Raw genomic sequence first — 19,822 nt, forward strand, 5'->3', positions numbered from 1 at the left:
CCCACTTCCACATACCCAAATCCTCTGCTCCCATATTCCCTTCCAGATCTGGCACCCCAATCCCCTCCCCCAGATCACAGTCCCCTCCTTGCCCTAGCTCACAACCCAAACCCCTGCAATCTTTTCCTGTACCCCAATTCCCTGCCTAGGTCACAATTCAACCCCATGTACCCCAGTCTAGTGTCACATGTCACAACTGCCTCCTTCATCCAAACTCCCTCAATTACCCCAAGCTCCCTTCGGCACCTAACCTCCGTTCTAGACCCCACACCTCCTCCATTAATATCATGGAAGAGTGTGGCCCTCAACCACATTCCAAAATCTTGAAGTGGCCCCCTCAGTCAAAAATTATTGCTCACCCCTGGGCTAGAGGGCAATAGAGAGCGGAAGCCTGGGCTATGGTCTAGTTTGCAGGTTAATGATGTTGGTGTGGGAAAAAAGTTAAGATGAGCAGGAAGCTCAGGAGTCAGCACAGTCAGTGATGCATCCTGGGCTGTAAGTTGACTGTATAAGAAAGACATCCTCCATTGCATTCCCTTGGGCTAAATCAGAAGTGTTACCAATAAAGATAATGACTATAATGATTGGTTTGCAAATAAAACTAACCTTTATGTTTTTTAAAGGTAGACGCTAGAAGGGAGATGCTTAGGATTGACTTTTACTGAGAGTTTTACCTTCAATTACCCTTTTGCGCCTGTGAAAGCTATCTAACCCCCAACTTTCACAGGTTTGCTGTAGGAAGGCAAAGATGAGCCGGCAAGGGTACATAGCAACAGCAAGTCAATTCCAACTCTTTCCACGCAAAGTGGAGCGGGCTTTCCCCTGGCAAGAGCAGCCTTCACGCCAGGGGCCCATGTGGCTTCCCTTAGTAGTAGAGTTGCACTGGGCAGGCCTCGTGCCACATTCCACGAGGAGGAGGAGACGGCAGCGGCAGCGACACGCCCCCTGGAGCCACCCCGAATTCTAACGCAATTGTTCAGGCGGGCCGCGCGCTCCGCTGCGTCACTCGGCAGGGCTGCCCCGCCCCTCCCTGCCGCTCACCAGCTGGCGCTGCTGCTGGAGTGAAGAGCCCCGCCCCCTGAACGCCCCTCCCGCCAATCCACGCACGCGCGCGCGCCTAGGTCGGCCGGGCGCTGTCCCAGCACCGGAAGCGGAAGCGGAGCGCGCGGGTCGGGCGTGGTAGTTGTTGGTATTCGTGCTGCCGCCGCGGCTCCGCTCTGGGGCGTCATGGCGTCCCCGGCCCTTCCACCGCTGCCTGCGCAGTTCAAGAGCCTCCAGCATCATCTGCGAACGGCGCAGGAGCTGGACAAGCGGGAGCCGGTGGTGGCCTATTACTGTGAGTGAAGCGGCAAGGGCCGCGCTAGCCCCGCCCACACTCCGCAAGCGCGTGAGCCCCTCCCCCCCCCGCACGGATCCTCCGGGCCTCGCCAGCCCCGCCCAGCCCGTGACTCTGCCCCGCCCCCAGCAGCGCTGCAGCCTCCCGCGTGCTCTGCCAGCCCGACCCCGGCTATCGCCGGGCCGCTCCCCCCGCTGCCGGCACAGACACTGGCTTATAACGTATCAGCTCGTCTGGCGCCCTGTGGCTGTTAATGCGCGGAGCGCCCGGTTCGGATCGTCCCCCGTTCCCCGCGTTATTTATGCCCACACATCTAGCAAAGCACGGCCTGCGTGCCCCACGGTCACCTCAATGTAGTAACTGGGCCACCTGGCAAGTTGCAATAATTGTCACAAGAGGTTAAATAGAGTCAGTGGTGGCAGCTTTCAGGTGCCTCTTTGCAATAGACAAATGGGTAAAAGTTGACTCAAAAAATAGAGAAACAGAGGCGAATTCAGATCATCTTAATCACCAAGTCATTAACTGTTCACATCATTATTTATCACCACGGGGTAGGACAGTGCTCTTAGCGTCAGAATAGTGTGTCCTCCTAGAGCATGTGCGCTACAGCGGCACAACTGCATCAGTGCAAATGGGCTGGAGTAGCATTGTAGCATAGAATGGCCCTTGCTCATCTGCAGTAGAGTAGGGGGTTATATTATCCTAGGACTTGTTTACAAGGGCAGCAGCATAATTGCAGTGCTGCAGCTGTGCTGCTACAATATAGACCAGGGATGGGCAATAATTCTTAGAAAGGAGCCACTTCATATGTTTCTGAAGTGGCCCCAGGCTGCCCCAGAAGGGGTAAGGCCAGGAGACTTCTCGTGCTCCCCTACCCACAGACCCTGATTGGCTTGGGGATGGGGGAGTATGTGAAGTCTCCTCAGTGCCTGGAGACAATTGCCAGTTGTTTTAAAACAGCTGGCAGTTCCCTCTAGGTGCCACAGCAGGAGGAGACCTTGCATGCTCCCCCACCTCCAGACCAATCAGGGCCTAGGGGTGGGAGGAGCACACAGTCTCCCGCCCTCTGTCCCTGCCAAGCCAGGGGCACATGGGAGTTAGAGAGAACCGCCAGCTGTTTTAAAACAGCCAACATTTCTCTCTAGCCACCATTCACCCTTGGTGGGGGAGGAGACTGCATGCTCCCCTACAGAAGCCCCTTTGCCAGCCCCGATATAGACCCATGTTACAATGACAGAAGGGTTTTTCTGTACTTGTAGTTAACCCACTGCTTTGAGAAGCAGTAGTAGGGCAACAAGAATTTGTCCTTTGAGTTAGTGGTGTCTATATGGGGGCTTAGGCTGGCCTAATTATCTCTCAAAGATGTGAATTATTCACATTATTGAGCAACATAGCTAGGTCAAACTAAGTTTTAGGTGTATTGCAGGCCTTACTGCTTTTGTCTCTTGAATGACTTATTCTTTCCCTTTGAGATAATTTTGAGGTAATTTTTTGGAGGTTAGCTTGCAACAGTATATTTTCATAAAGGAGTAAATAGGAAAAGGACCTTTTTAGCCAATACGAAGTATTTATTTGTATACAGAGTTGAACTGAAAATGCAGGCTTGCAGTGTTTTGAAAAACATAGGCAACTCAGAGTCACAAGATTGATCCTAGTCTTCATATCCTGCTCATGAATAATATGCTAATAATAAAATGTCAGCAAGTTGAATCAAGGCACCTGTAAAATAACAGGAAAACTGAATGTTTCTAATAGTCTTTTCTGGATGATTCTAGTAAAACAATTCAAAGACATCTTATGTGACAGGAAGCACTAGCTAATCCGAAAGTGCTTCCATTTTTATCAGATATAACACAATATCTAACTATTTCATACATATCATAGTTTCATGTAAGCAAGTAAATGCAGTTTTTGTTCTGATGAAACTAAATGCAGAAATGTTTGACTAACCAATATGTTATGCATCTGAGAAAGTGGGTCTTTGCCCACGGAAGCTTATGCTCCAGTAAATCTGTTAATCTATGAAGTGCCACAGGACTTCTCGTTGATTATGCACATTCAGAATAACGCGGCTAACCAATACTAATTTCTCATGTTTTCTTGATTTATGTATTGGTTCTAAAATCTAGAGTCCTCAGGAGCACGTAGGAAAAAAACGAACTTCTTATTACAGTATAATATGTTCTGATAATTCAGTGTATTTTGTGATATTTCAACTTGAGTGAATAAAATACTTGAGAGATGAGAGAAAGTGCTAGTAAATTTTATATGATTTGTGGTATATCCCTGCTTGTGCTTTAAATTAGTGTAAGTAAGTCCTTGACTTTCGCATCTCGCCATGTAAGTGTGCTTACTGTCTTATTGAACATAGCTGAAAAATGTTCCAATGACATAACATTTCTCATTACATTACAAATTAAAGTAAAAAGTGATGACATCTTGTTTTCAAAACCATATGCTATTTAGATTCTGAATCCTTTTAAATGTCACAGAGCAAAAGTATCAGATATCACTACAATTATTTCAAAACTTTGAGTAGTGTTTCATATTAGGGCTGTAAACGAGTAGTCAAGTTGACAAGGAGTCCTGTAGCACCTTATAGACTAACAGATGTATTGGAGCATAAGCTTTCGTGGGCAAAGACCCACTTTGTCAGATGCATGTAGTGGAAATTTCCAGGAGTAGGTATAAATATGCAGGCACGAATCAGGCTAGAGATAATGAGATACATTCAGTCAGGGAGGATGAGGCCCATTTCTAGCAGCTGATCTGGAGGTGTGAACACCAAGAGAGTAGAAACTGCTTTTGTAATTGGCTAGCCATTCACAGTCTTTGTTTAATCCTGAGCTGATGGTGTCAAATTTTCAGATTTGTGTCCATTTATGTGGGATTGGTTCCTGATTAGAGTTACTGTGGTACAGAGCCAGACGTGTACCTAGAAGCATCCTGCTGCGGGACAAGCCCAAAAAAGAAACCAACAGAACACCACTGGTCATCACCTACAGTCCTTAGCTAAAACCTCTCCAACGCATCACCAGTGATCTACAACCCATCCTGGACAATGATCCCTCAGTTTCATAGACCTTGGGAGGTAGGCCAGTCCTCACCCACAGACAACCCGCCTACCTGAAGCATATTTTCACCACCAACACTGCACCACAGTAACCCTAAACTGGACAGTCCCTACGCAAAAGAATATATGGACACAAATCAGATATTAGGAATGGCTAGGGCTCGCTGAGCCGTGGCGAGCCCTGCTCACCAGCCACGCTGTCTGGCAATCTGTGCATGCGCAGATCGCCCGAACCCTGCTCTTCCGGGTTGTAATCTACTTGCCACAGGCCAGTAGATTACGTAGTTTGTCAAGCCCTGGGAATGGTAATATACAAAAACCTGTAGGAGAACACTTCAGTCTCCCTGGACACACAATAGCAGATTTAAAGGTAGCCATCCTGCAGCAAAAAAACTTTAGGAACAGACTTCAGAGAGAAACGAGCTACAGTTCATCTGCAAATTTGACACCCATCAGCTCAGGATTAAACACAGAGGCTGTGTCTACACTGGCATGAATTTCCGGAAATGCTTCAAACGGAATACTATTCCGTTTTCAGTTTTTCCGGAAAAGGAGTGTCTACATTGGCAGGCTGCTTTTCCAGAAAAGCCCTTTTCCCGGAAAAGCGTCTGTGGCCAATGTAGACGCGCTTTTCCGGAAAAGAGCCCCGATCGCCATTTTCGCGATCGGGGCTTTTTTCTGGAAAAGACTACTGGGCTGTCTACACTGGCCCTTTTCTGGAAGAGTGTTCCGGAATAAGGACTTATGCCCGAGCGGGAGCAGAATAGTTTTTCCTGAATAGCGGCTGATTTTGTACAGTAGAGCATCGTTGCTTTTCCAGAAATTCAAGGGCCAGTGTAGACAGCTCGCAGCTTATTCCAGAAAAGCGGCTGATTTTCCGGAATAAGTGGCCCAGTGTAGACACAGCCAGACTGTAAATGGCTAGCCAATTACAAAAGCAGTTTCTACTCTCTTGGTGTTCACACTTCCAGATCAGCTGCTAGAAGTGGGCCTCATCCTCCCTGGTTGAATTTACCTCATTATCTCTAGCCTGATTCTTGCCTGCATATTTATACCTGCCTCTGGAAATTTCCACTACATGCCTCTGATGAAGTGGGTCTTTGCCCACGAAAGCTTATGCTCCAATACATCTCTTAGTCTATAAGGTGCTACAGGACTCCTTGTTGCTTTTGCAGATCCAGACTAACACGGCTACCCCTGTGATACTACTCAAGTTGAGTACTTCACTACTCGCTTCTCCTCCCTCCTAGCGGCCTCTGTATGAGAGGCAGCAAGGGGGTACAGGAGCCAGTGCTGGGGAAGAGCTGGTTTAGAAGCCGGTTCCCTCCAGCACCATCTCCCTAGTGCCACCTCCCCATCAGACACAGCAGTGGGGTGGGATTTGGATTGGGATGGGGTGGGGACTGCCGCAATGCAGCCTCTGCTAGTAGTAGGCAGAGGCTTCCTGCGGAGAGGAGCTGCTGCCATGAAGCAGCCTCTGTTCAGAGCAGCTGTGGCAGCCTGTACTCATGGCCAGCCCAGCCACTGAGAACAGGAGCTTCTGGACCTGGCGTGAGCTGGGACTGGACAGTCCTGGTTTGCGTCGGTCCAGGACCTATCCCCGCTACAGTTCTGCAGTTTAAATGTAGTAGGAGCCGGTTTGCCTGCACACCCAGATTCTACTACTTTTAAACTGCAGAGCTGGGGGCATTGGTTGGCAGTGTGCCGCGGCCCAGCAGACAGGCGTTCACGGTGACCCGTGGTTTGTAACTGCTGCTGTAGAGCCCCTTTGAACTCCATGTCAATGGCATTTCATGCATGGACAAGAAATTGAGGGATCAAGGAGTCTTTGATCCTGCAAATGTATGTTTAATTTTACTGTGAGTGCTCCGAGTGACTTCTTGTGACTGTTCAAGATAGTAAATTAAGCATGCTTATGAATGTTGGCAGTACCAGAGCCTAAGGGCATTTCTGCCCATTGTTGAGTTGAAACACTCCTTGATATTACTGCTGTATGTAACTTCCTACTGCTCCCTTCCCTCTCCTCCATTTCAACTAATAATGGGTGTTAAGTTTGTGTTATGAACAGAGTTTGATACTTGAACTGGTGGTGTGATTTTCTGCCTCTAAATCAGCAGTTCTCAAACTTTTTTTTTCATGGACCTCTTGAAAATTGCTGAGTTTCTCAGCAGACCTCTTAATATTTTCAAATGTTGTTTGTACCGTTAAACTGTTGTAAAGTGTTTTATATGAAAGCACTATATTAAGAAAACCTTAATATTAAGGTTTTTTATTCTACTGATAACACGCAACTCCTATATTAATATCAGGGGGCTCTCTTTCCTGCCACAACAGCCGTAGAGCTGAGACTGGGAAGGCTGTATCTCTCCATCAGCCACAGCCTGGCTTCCACAAACCTTCATGTTCCAAATTCCTCCTGCCCCTCTTCTTATCCCACTGCCCCCTACCTACCTTCTATTTCCTTCACACCAGCCCTATTTCCGCCTCCCCTGCAAGGCTGCCACCCTCGCCTTTAGAACCCTGCAGGGATACAAAATTAGTATCTGGATCTTCAAAAATGATCTATGCGTATCCATGTCTACAGATGCAGATACCTACAAATATAAACCAGATATCCATAATGAAGGGTTTCTAAAATTTGTATCCACATCTGTATTCTTAAAAATGAGCCACAGATATCCATGGATTTGCATGCTTTACTCATCTTACATGTGACGGTCCAGGATAGGGATGTAACATCCCGTTTCATCAGTTAACTGATTACATATAACGTTTAACCAGTTAACTGCTTAAATGGGGATGGGCAGGCTATCTGGATTGGAGAGCCCTCCGCCATGGGTAGGGGCTGCTACAGCCAAGCTGGAGCGTCCCTCACCCATAGGAGGCAGCTAGAGGCAGGGTGGTGCCCACCAAGGACAGAGAGCTGCTCCAGCCTGGCATCCCAGCTGGGCCATCCCGTTAACCATTAGCCATTAGACTTCACCTGATGAGGGTGATGCTTACCTGTTATCTACTTAAGCATAGACATCTGTAGTTCAGGGTCCAGGCACATAGCTGGGCAGTCCTTCATTCTCATCTGCGGCCTCCTAGGTGCAGACCTTAGAGGGAACTATCTATGGATCACCTGAATGGAGCTCGTTGGACCACGGTTTGAGAACTTCTGCCTTAGAACAGGGGTGGGCAAACTTTTTGGCTTGGGGATCACATCAGATACAGAAATTGTATGGAGGGCTGGGTAAGAAAGGCTGGGGGATCCTGTGCCTCCCCAAACAACCAAGTGTAGCCTGGTCTCTGCCCATTTTCCAACTTTTCCATCCCCCTAGGATCTCCACCTCCTATCCAGACTCCCCTCTTCCCCCCAACCCCTCCGCACTTTGCCCTCTCATCGTGCTGCCCAGCTGCACCGCCACCACTATGCTGCCCAAGCTCAGGGGCAGCTGAAGCTGCAGGAAGGGGAGAAGGCTGGATGCTAGCCACTTCTGCACACCACAGTACCTGGGAGTTGGGCTGGCATCTCACCAATGATATCTCAACCCCACTCTCTGTCGGTACCTTAGGGGCTGGACTGAAGTGTCTGATGGACCAGATATGGCTTGTAAGCCATAATTTGCCCCCTTCTGTGTTATAGACATTCTCTTAGTTTAGTGGCTTTCAGTCTGTAAAGAAATTAAGTAGCTAAAAATCAAGAAGCATAGTGTAGTGGTGAAGTAGCACAAGTTGTAACATATTGGGGTTTTTTTTCACAAAAACAGCAAACAGAAATATGTACATTTAGACTATAATAATTTTAAAAATTACACCTCAGGTCAAGATGTATGAGGGGAGGTTCAGGAGTCAGGCAGGGGACTAGAAGAAGGTACTTACTGGGGCTGCCTAGGGAGCAAGAGTGATGCTGTGTGGCCCTGGAGGGACTGGGCTGCCCTCTCTAGCTGGAGGCTTCTCCTGCAGGAGTGGGGCTGCAGTCCCTGGTTGGGTGGTTCTTCCTGGGGTGGGGCTGGAATTATGTGCACTGGCCCTGGCTTGTAGCCTGTGGGCCACATGCTTTTTGGGGATGAAGCTGGCTCTGGGTTCTGGCCATGTGCTATAGCAGACGCCCCACAGCCTGCAAGGTTTCTGTGGGGAGGAAGAGGCTCCAGGAGCTACTCCTGGCCTGCAGGAGCCTTTCCGTGGCCCGCAGCCTGTCCTGGGCCAGACCATAATTCCTGGCCCTGGCCTCTGTGGAGGGAACTTCCTGGGGGAGCCATACGGGTCCTAGTTGAGTGGGAGGGGCCGCCTCTAGGGGAGAGGAGCTGGGGCTGGGGGAAGGAGGGGCCACTTACCTGATCAATTGAAGAGCCCTGTCCTCATCTGGCCAGTCTCTTGCTGATGTGGCTGCCCCTAGTAGTCCCTCTGCAGTAAAGCTTCTCCCTGTGGGCTCGTGTCTTCCCCTCTCCCCCATTGCACGCTTTCAGTATTACGTCTCCCTTCTCTTCTCCTCCATTTTCAGTTTCTGGAAATTAGTCCCGTTCCTGACATTACTCTTTTTCCTGGCACAACCAAACCCTGACCTTGCTTTAAGTTGGAGTAAGAAGAAGGTGCATACCAAATTTTGTGGCTCCAGCTCTTACCATTTAGGAGGAATTTTAGCACAAATGGACTCGCAGTGAGACACACTCTAAAATATGTATGTATGGCTATGGGTGGAGCTTAGATTAATAGATTTGCATGCCTTCTTTAAGGGATGTCATTTTCGAAACACAAGGAGGCAGACTCTGATAGTAAATCTCTGTCCTGTTCATTACCTATAGAAAAAGTTGTCTTCAAGTAATATTCAAGAGCAGTCTGCCTCCAAACTAAACAGTGCTAGAGAGAGAATTACTTGCTTCTCTAAGTGTTCACTTTTGTTGTAGAGGTTTGGTGAAGGAAATTTCTTCAACACTAATATTTTTTTTTCAACCTTTCAACTGCTTGCTCCTTTCAAATTAGTCTGTAAAACTTCAAGATTATATCTATTAACTAAATTATGTTCTTGTTACAGTCACTCTAATTCAAAGGTATTGAGAGCTATGCAAGTAATGAAAGCAATACTGTTGTCCCTGAATTCTTTCAACACTCTCCATTGTGCATAGGTAAATAGTATTTCCATAGCCAGTTAATGCAGTATAATTATAAAATAGTACAAGTTATATGGTGTATTGTAGTAACTTCTAAGAAGCAGAGATATAGGTACCACAATTATACAAATATGAAGTATCTCTGTTGAAATCAGTGGACTTATACGGGCATAAAACAAATGTGAAAAGAATTAAATCCCTGGTTTTTTCTGCTATCCTTTCTCTCTGTCCCACAATCTTTAAATTAATTTTTTGAACTCATCACAGTTGCAAAAAGCCCTTAGTCCACGTCTACACAGCAGGCAGTTATTTTGAAATAATATCAAAATACTACCAAGCTGGAGGACTTCTTACTCTGACTCCTGTAAACCTCATTGTTAGAGAAAGTCAGAGGAAGTGTGCTCTGTTTCAAAATAAGTGCTGTAGAGATGCTCCCAATTTTGAAATAAGCTATTTCGGTATAAGCTATGCAGTTGACATAACTCAAAATAAGTTACAGAAATGGAGCTAAGCCCTGCTATGTAGATGGTCCGTTACTCACCCCATGCATTAGTGATTTTCCTCAAATGCAAGGGAAGAAAAAACATACCAGATTTAAAGTTGCTTACTTCTCCCAAAAATCTTAACTGGACATTGTTTGATTGAAAAACTGAGTGGAACAGATAAAAAGCCCCTAACCAACATTTTCAAAAGGTTTTTTCCACTTTTTATTATTCTCCAATTTCTTTAAGGTTGGCAGACATGGCCCCTGTTAGTTGTAAACTGAATTAATTTAAACCTCTGAATTTGGTAGATGTCCAGATAGCAAATAAGTGTTCGCATCGTTTATATTCTAAGTTTGCAGGACACAAAATTACTGTATATATCACATGATCATATAACCAAAATAATTAACTGTTCTGAAAAATACAACTTGATATGCAATTTTAAAATGCAGTAGAACCAGTCTCATTTTTTTTCTTGTATCAAGAGACAAGGAACGATATAGAGGCAGCAAAGTTGGGGGGGGGGAAGTGTGTGTAGTCAATAGGATTAATTGATAAGCCCAGACTTATCAGTTAATTGTTTAGTCGACTACACATTAACATCCCTAATAGATCATTGTTGCAACCGCAGTTATATATTTGCAAAAAATCTTGCACAAAATGTGGCATTTTAAGGTTCTGTGAAAAAGTTATGATTTGCTTGTTATGATAGTGCTATTTTCAGGAATGCATCATTTTTGTATTTGAAGTTCTGAGTCTTGGCTCTATACCTGATTTCAAATGTTTACTCCTAGAGCAATATCCACAAAGTATTTAGTTAGCACGTCTCGGAGGAACTGTTAAAATAGAATGGTCCATCGGAAGTATTTGACTCAAAATCCACATCTGATGAGCCTTTTTAGGGATGTTTAAATTGGCATGTGGGCAGTTGCCTCTGCCTGTGAAGAACTAAGTCATGCATGGGCAGGTGATTTGTCCATGTGACAGCTCTTGTGACTGGACACCATCTTGTTACTGTACTTTTCCACAGTAAGGACAATGGGATTCCTCCCACATGGCAGAAGTGATAAAAAGACGTGGAGATGTTTCTATCTTGCTTTTTTCCTGCTCCAGCCTCAAGACTATCCATGTTTAACAATGGGACAGTGGTTACTTCCATATTGTTGGAAGGACCTGAGACTTGACTTAAGCCAGCAATTTAGTCTATCACCACTGAACCAAGAACTTTGCAGTTGTATTCATTTGGTTCCTTTCACCAATTTCAACTCTCACCCTATTTTTCCTTTTTATAAATAAACCTTTAAATACTTAAGTCTTGGCAACAGTGTGTTTTGGGGCGAGATCTAAGCTATATTTTGATCTGGGTGTGTGGCTAGGCCTTTGGGACAGGAATAATCTTTTTTTTGATGAGTCTGGTTTTAATTACCACACGTCCTAATGAGCAATGCCTCTGTTGGTGATACAAAAAAAACTGGAGTATCTGAAGGAACTGCTTTTCTGACATCTTGTTAACCAGTGTGGCGTGAAAAGTTCTTTTATGACTGGTTTGGTGTTCTATAGAAATGGAGTAAAGCCAATATTGGGCTGTGCTTGCCCTTTTTCTCAGTACTTCATCCTGAATTGGATACTCTCAGTACTGTCCCATGAAAGCACATTGCATTTGATTTGGAAAGCTATTGATTTGCTATTGTTAGCTCTGTTTCAAGTATTTGGGATGTTTAGAATATCTGATGGTTAAAGCTGAAGTAAGGTTTTAGGAAGTTCAGTAGATTGACTCTTGGAGTTAGTGTGTTGTTTTGGTTGTTTTGTGAAATGTAATAATCTGACTTTTAAAGTTGCAGATATTAATACTGACCATTTAAGAGATTAAAATTTGATACCTTTTAGGTACCTTATTGTTTGCAAGTCTATAGATAAGTTATTGTCCATTGTCATCTTTCTCATATTTTATGCTTTTCTTATGTTTGCTCTGACCATAGCTAGCATCTTCATAGTACAGTAAAACTCCATTGGTCCGGCATCCAATGCTCCGGCACTCCTGACGGTCCGGCACCGTCAGGAACCTGGAAGTACTCTGGCTACCGGACAATAGGAGCTGCTCTGCGCCTGGATTCCCCGATTCAGCCACTTCTGAAATTGACCAGCAGCTGAATTGGGGAAGCCGGGGGCAGAGCAGCTGAGGTGCTGCTCTGTCCCGGGCTTCCTGGAGTCAGCCGCTCATCCGTTTCAGCAGCGGCTGAATCGGGGACGCCTGGGGCAGAGCAGCTGGGGTGCTGCCGGGTTGGTCCCGTAGTGCCACTCTTCGGCGCTGTGGGACCGACCCGGCAGCACCCCAACTGCTCTGTCCCAGGCATCCCCAAGAGCAGCTGGGTTGCTGCCGGGTTGGTGTCTCAGTGCCGAGAGGCGGCGCTGCGGGACCAACCAGGCAGCACCCCATATTCTCTGCCCCAGGCATCCCTGATTCAGCCACTGCTGAAACTGACCAGCAGTGGCTGAATCGGGGACGCCTGGGGCAGAGACGGACTATTGGAAGGGGAGGCTATAAGGGATCTGGGGTGGCATCCCCCCGACCCCATCCTAGACCCCTCGTAGCCCCCCCTTCTGATAGTTCAGCATATTTGATAATCTGGCACCCCCTGGGTCCTAAAGGTGCCGGATTATCAGAAGTTTACTGTACTTTTGGGGGCAATCCCCCTGGTTTCTTTCTTTTGATTGAGAGCTTAAATCTGTCCTATTTCTGTCTCCTTTCAGAGTAGATGAACAGGTTATTCATCATGATAACCAGAAGTGTCCTGTAGTGAAAACCAGTAATTTTAAATTCATTACTTAAAAAAAAAAATCCAGGGTTTGTTCAACAATAGAATACAATTTTAATCGGTCTAAATATGTTGATAGTTCTGTAGCTGCACAGTATTTAAGCTACCTAGATCAGACTTATAGTTTTATTCAAACTTTATGTAGGAGGACCAGAAGTTTGTCTGTAACAAAAGGTCAGAGCTGGGATAGATCAGAGTGAATAGATCATTCTTTTTCTAGGATTTTTAATGCAGCCTATTTGCATTAGCATCTGAACTTCAGAGTTGCAACATATGTTAGTAATTGTAAACATAACTGGTTTTTTCAATTAATTCACTGTATTTAACAAGCTGTTATTCTTTAGAGAATAGTATGTTCTAAAATAGTTGTTTATAAGTTTCAATAAGGTGCACATGTAAATTACTTTGTGCACACAGTGTTTTTGAAACAGAATCAAGTTTGTGGTATTAATAGTACAATATGTATCTCCTACATGTTGTTTTGAAAAATGAGCCCACCCCACATATATAAAAAATTGTGGTAAACTTTAAATGTGGTGGTGTAAATGATCTCTCTCCATTCCGGAATTTGGAATACTATTAACCATGAACTGAAAATAGAAGGGTTTTTTTAATTGGATTGTTGGGTTTTTTTAACTTCTAAAGGTAGCCGGGCTATTTTTTCTTCCATAAGAAGAAAAAAAAGTTGTCTTCTGTTTGTATTTTTCTTTGGAAATATCTGGGATTACAAGTTTTATCATCTTTGGGGAGGATTTATTGTTTTACTAAAAAATTTCTCAAACTCAAACACTTCTTCAGTCAAACTTTTACTGTTTGGTTTTTAGTCCATCTACATCTCCAGTGTTATGTAATGGAGGGGGAAGCCCTCCAAGGGTCTTTATATACATATACATACATACACAGGGCTTGCTGAACCCACGGGCGAGTAGATTGCATTATTTGTCGAGCCCTGTATATGTGTCGCTCTCTTGACTTCCGATAATCTGGCACCTTTGGGACCTAGGTGGTGCCAGATTATCGGATATGCCATTGTACCCGGAGGTACTATAAGGGAGCATACTCCCAACCTGATCTCGCCCCTCGTCCCCCCCACAAAGCTTAGGTCCCGGAGCCTCCGGTACAGCCGCATATCTCTCTCCAGTGTATAACGCACAGTTTTTCTTTTTTGTGTAAAAGAACCCTTAGATTACCCACGGATGTGGATAGCCTGCGGGTCCTGCATTCATCCACTCACTGCATTCACTGCACTCACGCCCAGGCCCCACGCAACCGCAGCCAGGCACAACCCACCCTTCTCCAGGCAGGAGAGCAGAAAGCGCAGCTCAGGCACGCTGGCCGGCCTGTAGGAGGGGAGCCGCACTCATCCCCAGGCTGCGTGCAGCCACAGCAAGGCACAACCCACCCTCCTCCGGGCAGGGGAATGGAGAGCCTCCAGGCCCCATGAGTAAAAATAAATGTGTATACCCCGTGGGGGGTTAGGGTTAGGGTTAGGGCGGAGTTTGTAAAAACGTGTATAACCCGTGGGTTAGATACGCTAATTTACAGTAATTACATAGTGGAATAAACATTGTTTATTTTAATAGGTGACCATTCTTTTTATAATGATGCATTTGCAATAGCCTGAGCTCACATACATGTCCACATATATTGTAGCCGTTTACAAAGATGTTATTACCAAATGTTTTAAGGGAGGATTGAGATTGAGGAGTCAAGCAGTGTTGAGCCTTTTTTCTTTTGGGCATAGAATAAAATCTGATCCAAGCTCAGGGTTGCTATTTTCTGTCACTATGGGTGCATCTGCACTGCACGGCTATTTCAGGATACCTACCCTGCATCTTCACAAGCCGCCCATTGAAATATTTTCTAAAATAACGGGCACGCTGTTTTGGCATCCCGGTAACCCTAATTCCACAAGGGTTAAGGGATGTCTAAAATAGCACATTATTTTGAAATTTGGCACTGCGTAGATGTGACAGATTTCAAAATCGCCTATTTCAAAATTCAGTCAAAATAATATATGAAATTTGCATAGTTTAAATTTTGAGTTTAGGGTGCTGTGTAGATGCACCCTATTTTACATTATTGACTTCTCAGAGGCATATGTGAAATAAGTAATCTCTGTTCCTACAGAACTTTTGTCCACATTTGTAAAGGACAGAATGAGTCTAGAAGGTAAGGTGGCTTGTTTTTAAATCCAGACAATTTAAATCCTTGATTTAAACAATCAATGTTAATCAACTTTTCCATTTGTACTTCAGTTATTTTCTGAGCAATGTTGCATTCTCATGTTCACTTACAGTTAAATAAAGTTTTTGATCTAGGTTTGGTACATCTCTTTGTTATCTAAGAGACTATACTGTAACAACATACATTTATTTAAGTAACTCTATAGCTTAATATTTTCCGATTCTGATGAGCTGTATATTTTAATATGTTGAAATTAAACTTACCAAATTACCAAAAGCTGACTTTTTGCTTATTATCTGTGTCAAGATGGATTAGGATGGTAACTGGAATTTAATTACATGAACAAAACAGCATCTACAGTTTATTTGCATTAAAACAACCTTAATGTTGTCATCACATTTTTTTCTTGTCAGAACATGTTTCACGTTTACAACTAAATGATATAATAAACAGAGATATTAACTCTAAATTAAAGTTAACCAAAAATAAAATTGTTTATTTCAGGTGGTCCTAGGAAAATTTTCAAATATGCCTAATAAAAAGTGACTGCATCTTCAGTTCCTATTTGCCTAAAGTCTCTTGAAAATGAGATAAGTCTCCTAAGTTACTTACTGTTTCAAATTTTTAAAGTTAGTAAATATCCCTCCTTGTTTTTATTCATAGACTGAGAGATACATTTTCCTGCCCTTATCAACACCCAATGGATTTCTGACCTTTGAATGAACTAGTTCACATGAAGAAAATTGCCTTTCTATGCCTGTGAGAGAGGCTACAGCTGTAAGAAGCCAGTTTAGTACTTCATCATGATATAGTTCCATTGTTCAAATTTCAATAGTACCAGCAATCCTTCTGCAGTTTGTTCCAGGCTATGGGAATAGGTTTCATTATATTCAGCTTGTCTTCCATACTTCTTTGTAGTGCACTGTTGGCTGCTTGGTCTGTGATAGTTCTATTTTCTTCATGAATTGTCATCAGTGTAGGCCAGTTCTTAATAAAATCTCAAAACATTTAACCACTGAATTCCATTGTACATCTTGGGGGAGAAATAGTTTGAATACTGTTGCTCTCCAGTGAGCTGAAATAAAGTGTTTGTTACAGAAATAATTTTCTGTTTCAACAATATTTTTTTATTCCTGGAGTTTTACTTTAAGTCTTTGGCTAAAATGTGCATCAGTTGAGCTTGATGCTGATATGTTGTACATTTCAGGTTTTTTTCATTATTTTATAGATTTCTTCTCATCTTTGCTACTTTGTAGCATTGTCTGCATCAAAGATACATACTTGATACTTATTTTTGTTTGCAATGTATAGTTTTTACTGCAACCTCTTTTTAGTATTCCGCTGTATAATCGTTTTTTAATGTATCAGTTATTTCTTTAAGATAGAACATCTTCTGTTGTCAGACAAGTACAACAGGATCATTGTGTGCATTGCTTCACTCACCAAGACTCAGATTAACGAATTCCCCATCTATGTCTTTTGCATGTAGTTCAATTTCTTTTTCATACACTAGTATGAAATGCCTATCCAGCAATAGATATATATACACTTCCAGCAATGTCTGCTCTGCTGGGTGGGGTGTAGCCGGTTGTAATGACTAAATTATGTCAATGAAATGTTTGTTCTGAACAAGATGAAAGGGGAATATTTGTTTCATAAATGAACCAAGCAATCTTTTCATCTATGGAATCTTGCTGTAATTTCATGGTCCTGACTACAACTCATCCATGATTTTAGTGGACAATGAAGACAATTCATTTGTTGTTGTTGTCAGATACAGGTGTGTGTCAGATACAGGTGTCACTATCTGGTGTGTGTTTAGTTGCAGATGGCAGATATTCATAGCTCCTTCTGTCTAAGATGGACCCTGAAATAAAGTGGTAAAGGAAATCATTCACTGAATATTACTTAGTGTATTGCGTAAAGAAAGCGATCACAGATGCAAAATTTATCCTACTGCAGCTATTTGTAGTACAGTTTTAAATTATATAATTTATTCTAAACCAAGTTTTATAGGAAGATAATAAATATATGGACTATCTAAATCTATTTAAACCCTTATCTCTTTCAGTCATGTTGAAAAATATTTTAAAAGAGAAAATTCATAAATATCTCAAATTATTTTAAAGCAGGAAATCTTTACTTAGGGCATTTCATTACATTGAGGAATAATAAATTTCAGTACTCTAGCAGTAACAGTAATAATATAGTTGATAAATATTTCTATAACAAATGAATATGCTAATTATATTTGCATACAAACATTTTGAAATTTGTAAGTAATCCACCCACAACACAATTTTATTACAAGAATCTATGACAAATTATCATGTATTAGAATACTAGGATATGGTAGCTAGTCCATAAGAATGATGCAAAAATAAGTTTATTATCCATTTGATTCAGATTGTTCAGACATGTCCACATCATCTTCAGATCATTTATTTTTGAGGATCATTATTCATGATGGTGTTTTATTCTGTCAGTTAGAACTTGTATCTCTGTTGCACTGTTTACATTTGGCATGCATTCTAGTTTTATCCAGCGGTATAGGGATTTCTTGAAAACATTCCCAACTTTTTGGGTCTTTTTCACAATCTGTAGACAAAGCAGCTTTTTTCTTGGTCCCCAGGTGTTGATATTAACACTAGCGCTACAATCTGAAGAATACTGTTCCTTCTTCCAATGGGATCCTGCTTGAATACCAGTATTGCTTTTTTTTTTCCTTTTGCCTACTTTGTCCCTTCTCCCTTGTTACATAAACTGGATCCATCCCTTTTCAATTCCTCTCCCTCCCCTGATAGAAAATAACATACTAACAACAAGACTAAAGAAAGACATCCTTCCTGTAACCCACTTGCCTTTTGCACTTCAATATTTGATTCATTTGGAGACAGTGTGAAGTGGATGAATTTCAACTAATTGGATTTCAATTTGGGTGTATCTTATTCTGTGTATACATGCAAGGCCATTTACTTGACGTGCCTTAGAACCATCCAGAGCAAGGGGTTGTAGTTACTGGGCACGTCATTCTTCTTCTAGGAGCTGGAGAATAAGCTTCTATGGTGAGCTGACTCATAAATATTCGTCATTTGAGAACTGAGCCAGTCAGAGGTATGAACATGCTATAAAACAGAAGTGAGAGAGCACTCAGGTGAACTTAATGGATGATACTGATATGATATGTGATCGCCTCTCACTTCACGAGATACTAACTTCCAATGTCTGTGTTGTCTTTCCCAGTCTTTTGCACTCAGTAGCACAGTCTCTGGGTCTGCCTCAGGATCAAGTCCTATAGTACGTGAGTTATTATTGTGCCATATAAGTAAAAGCTTGATCTCAAATATTAGATTTTTTCCTCTGCTTTTTTTTAATTTTAAAAAGCATACCTTAACTCAAATGGTGACTCAGTCATAGATTCACATATTAAATATTTTAAGAGTTCATAATAAGGTCAGACCTTAATATATTTTATTAAATTCAGATTTCATTTTGAACTGATTTTTTTTTAAAAAGAAAAGTTCATTATAATATAAAGAAAAGTCAAATTTCAATTTAAAAAAAAATACAACTTAAAAAAAGTCTCCCTCCTGGAGAGAGAACTATTCATTTGTCTTTACACTTGATCTCAAGACAACAGTAGAAGCATGTGGTGGGACAGAATTGGAAGCTAGCAGATACCAATAATAATGATTCTGTGACTAGAACTTTATTTGCTGCTATTTTATTTTTTATTTAAGACAACTTCATTTTAAAAAGAACAAAGTTTGTCATCCTGCTGAAATCCAGAATAATTTATTATGTTATAGAAATTAGTGCTATGCACAATTGAAAGACAAACTATTCATAGTAAAACTGTACTGTGCATTGCTAAGGAGCAATAAACTAATATTGCATGACACAACAAAGCAGAATGGTTTGTGGAATGCTGCTTGCATAATTGCTTCCAGCACATCCACTACTTAGTATTTACTGAACAAAGATTAAGGACAACAAACTGAAACATAAATGTTCAGTTGCTTGGAAAAACATTTTTCTGCAAATTATTACTTGCCAAGTCATTATTACTTTGAAGATAATGACCTGCCTTATAAAATCAAGAAACAAAATAGAAACAAACTGTTAATGATTAATAATACACATGTCTGTCTTTATGTATAAACAGGTTTAAAGCATTTTCAATAATATATTTCTAGCAAGTACTCCTATTTGCAGTATAACTAATGGTGGGAGTAGCTTACTGAAGAAACCTTTCTTTACCTCTCCATCATACCATTCTCTGCATGTTGATTTAGTTTTGTTTGAATAGATGGAATTTGAGCTGTTGAAATTTTTTGTTAGCTTTAAGTAAATGGGATCAAAGGTAGTATAGTTTGGTAATTCTAAATTAAGCAAATTGCCTGAAATGGGCGAGATGGGGAAAAAAAGTAGTACAGAAATCAACATCTTTTATTCATCTTCAAATGTCCCCATATCTTTCTTACAAGTAGTGATGAAAATTTGTAAGTCTAACAAGTTTAGATATGGTTTTGGAAATTTGTGTGTTCTCGCAGCTGGAATTTGTGACTTTAAATTATGGCTTTTATTTCATAAATTACAGCTGCTTGGTTTTCAACTGAGTATATTTTTTATTAAAAAGTTAACATTATGAAGTGGCTTCCTTCATTTTAAGCTTAGTTCTTGAGTTTACAGAGTATTGTTGATTGCCTGTTCAACTGAATAGAAGTAATTGGGAAATAAGCTTCATAATATCTCAATGTAAAAATGACATCTTGTGTAAAATGTTTTCATTGTTTTAAAAAGAGACACTTTTTAAAATAACATTCTAATAT

At 42.2% G+C, this 19,822-nt stretch overlaps 1 protein-coding gene across 2 annotated transcripts in view; it reads left to right on the forward strand.

Annotated features, from left to right (window-relative positions):
• Nucleotides 1-1,123: 1,123 nt before the first annotated feature.
• VTA1 (vesicle trafficking 1) overlaps nt 1,124-19,822 on the forward strand; it is a 77,005-nt gene continuing 58,306 nt past the window's right edge. Inside the window, exon 1 of one of the 2 annotated variants that reach the window (XM_075924313.1) lies at nt 1,124-1,336. In XM_075924313.1, coding sequence (XP_075780428.1) covers nt 1,228-1,336 — 109 coding nt within the window. In that variant the 5' untranslated portion in view covers nt 1,124-1,227. Of the gene's footprint in view, nt 1,337-14,947; nt 14,976-19,822 lie in introns of those variants that run through there. The other variant, XM_075924314.1, reaches the window with a different exon arrangement.

This window comes from Pelodiscus sinensis, chromosome 3 (genome assembly GCF_049634645.1).
Source record: "Pelodiscus sinensis isolate JC-2024 chromosome 3, ASM4963464v1, whole genome shotgun sequence".
In the NCBI taxonomy this organism is placed as follows: Eukaryota; Metazoa; Chordata; order Testudines; family Trionychidae; genus Pelodiscus; species Pelodiscus sinensis.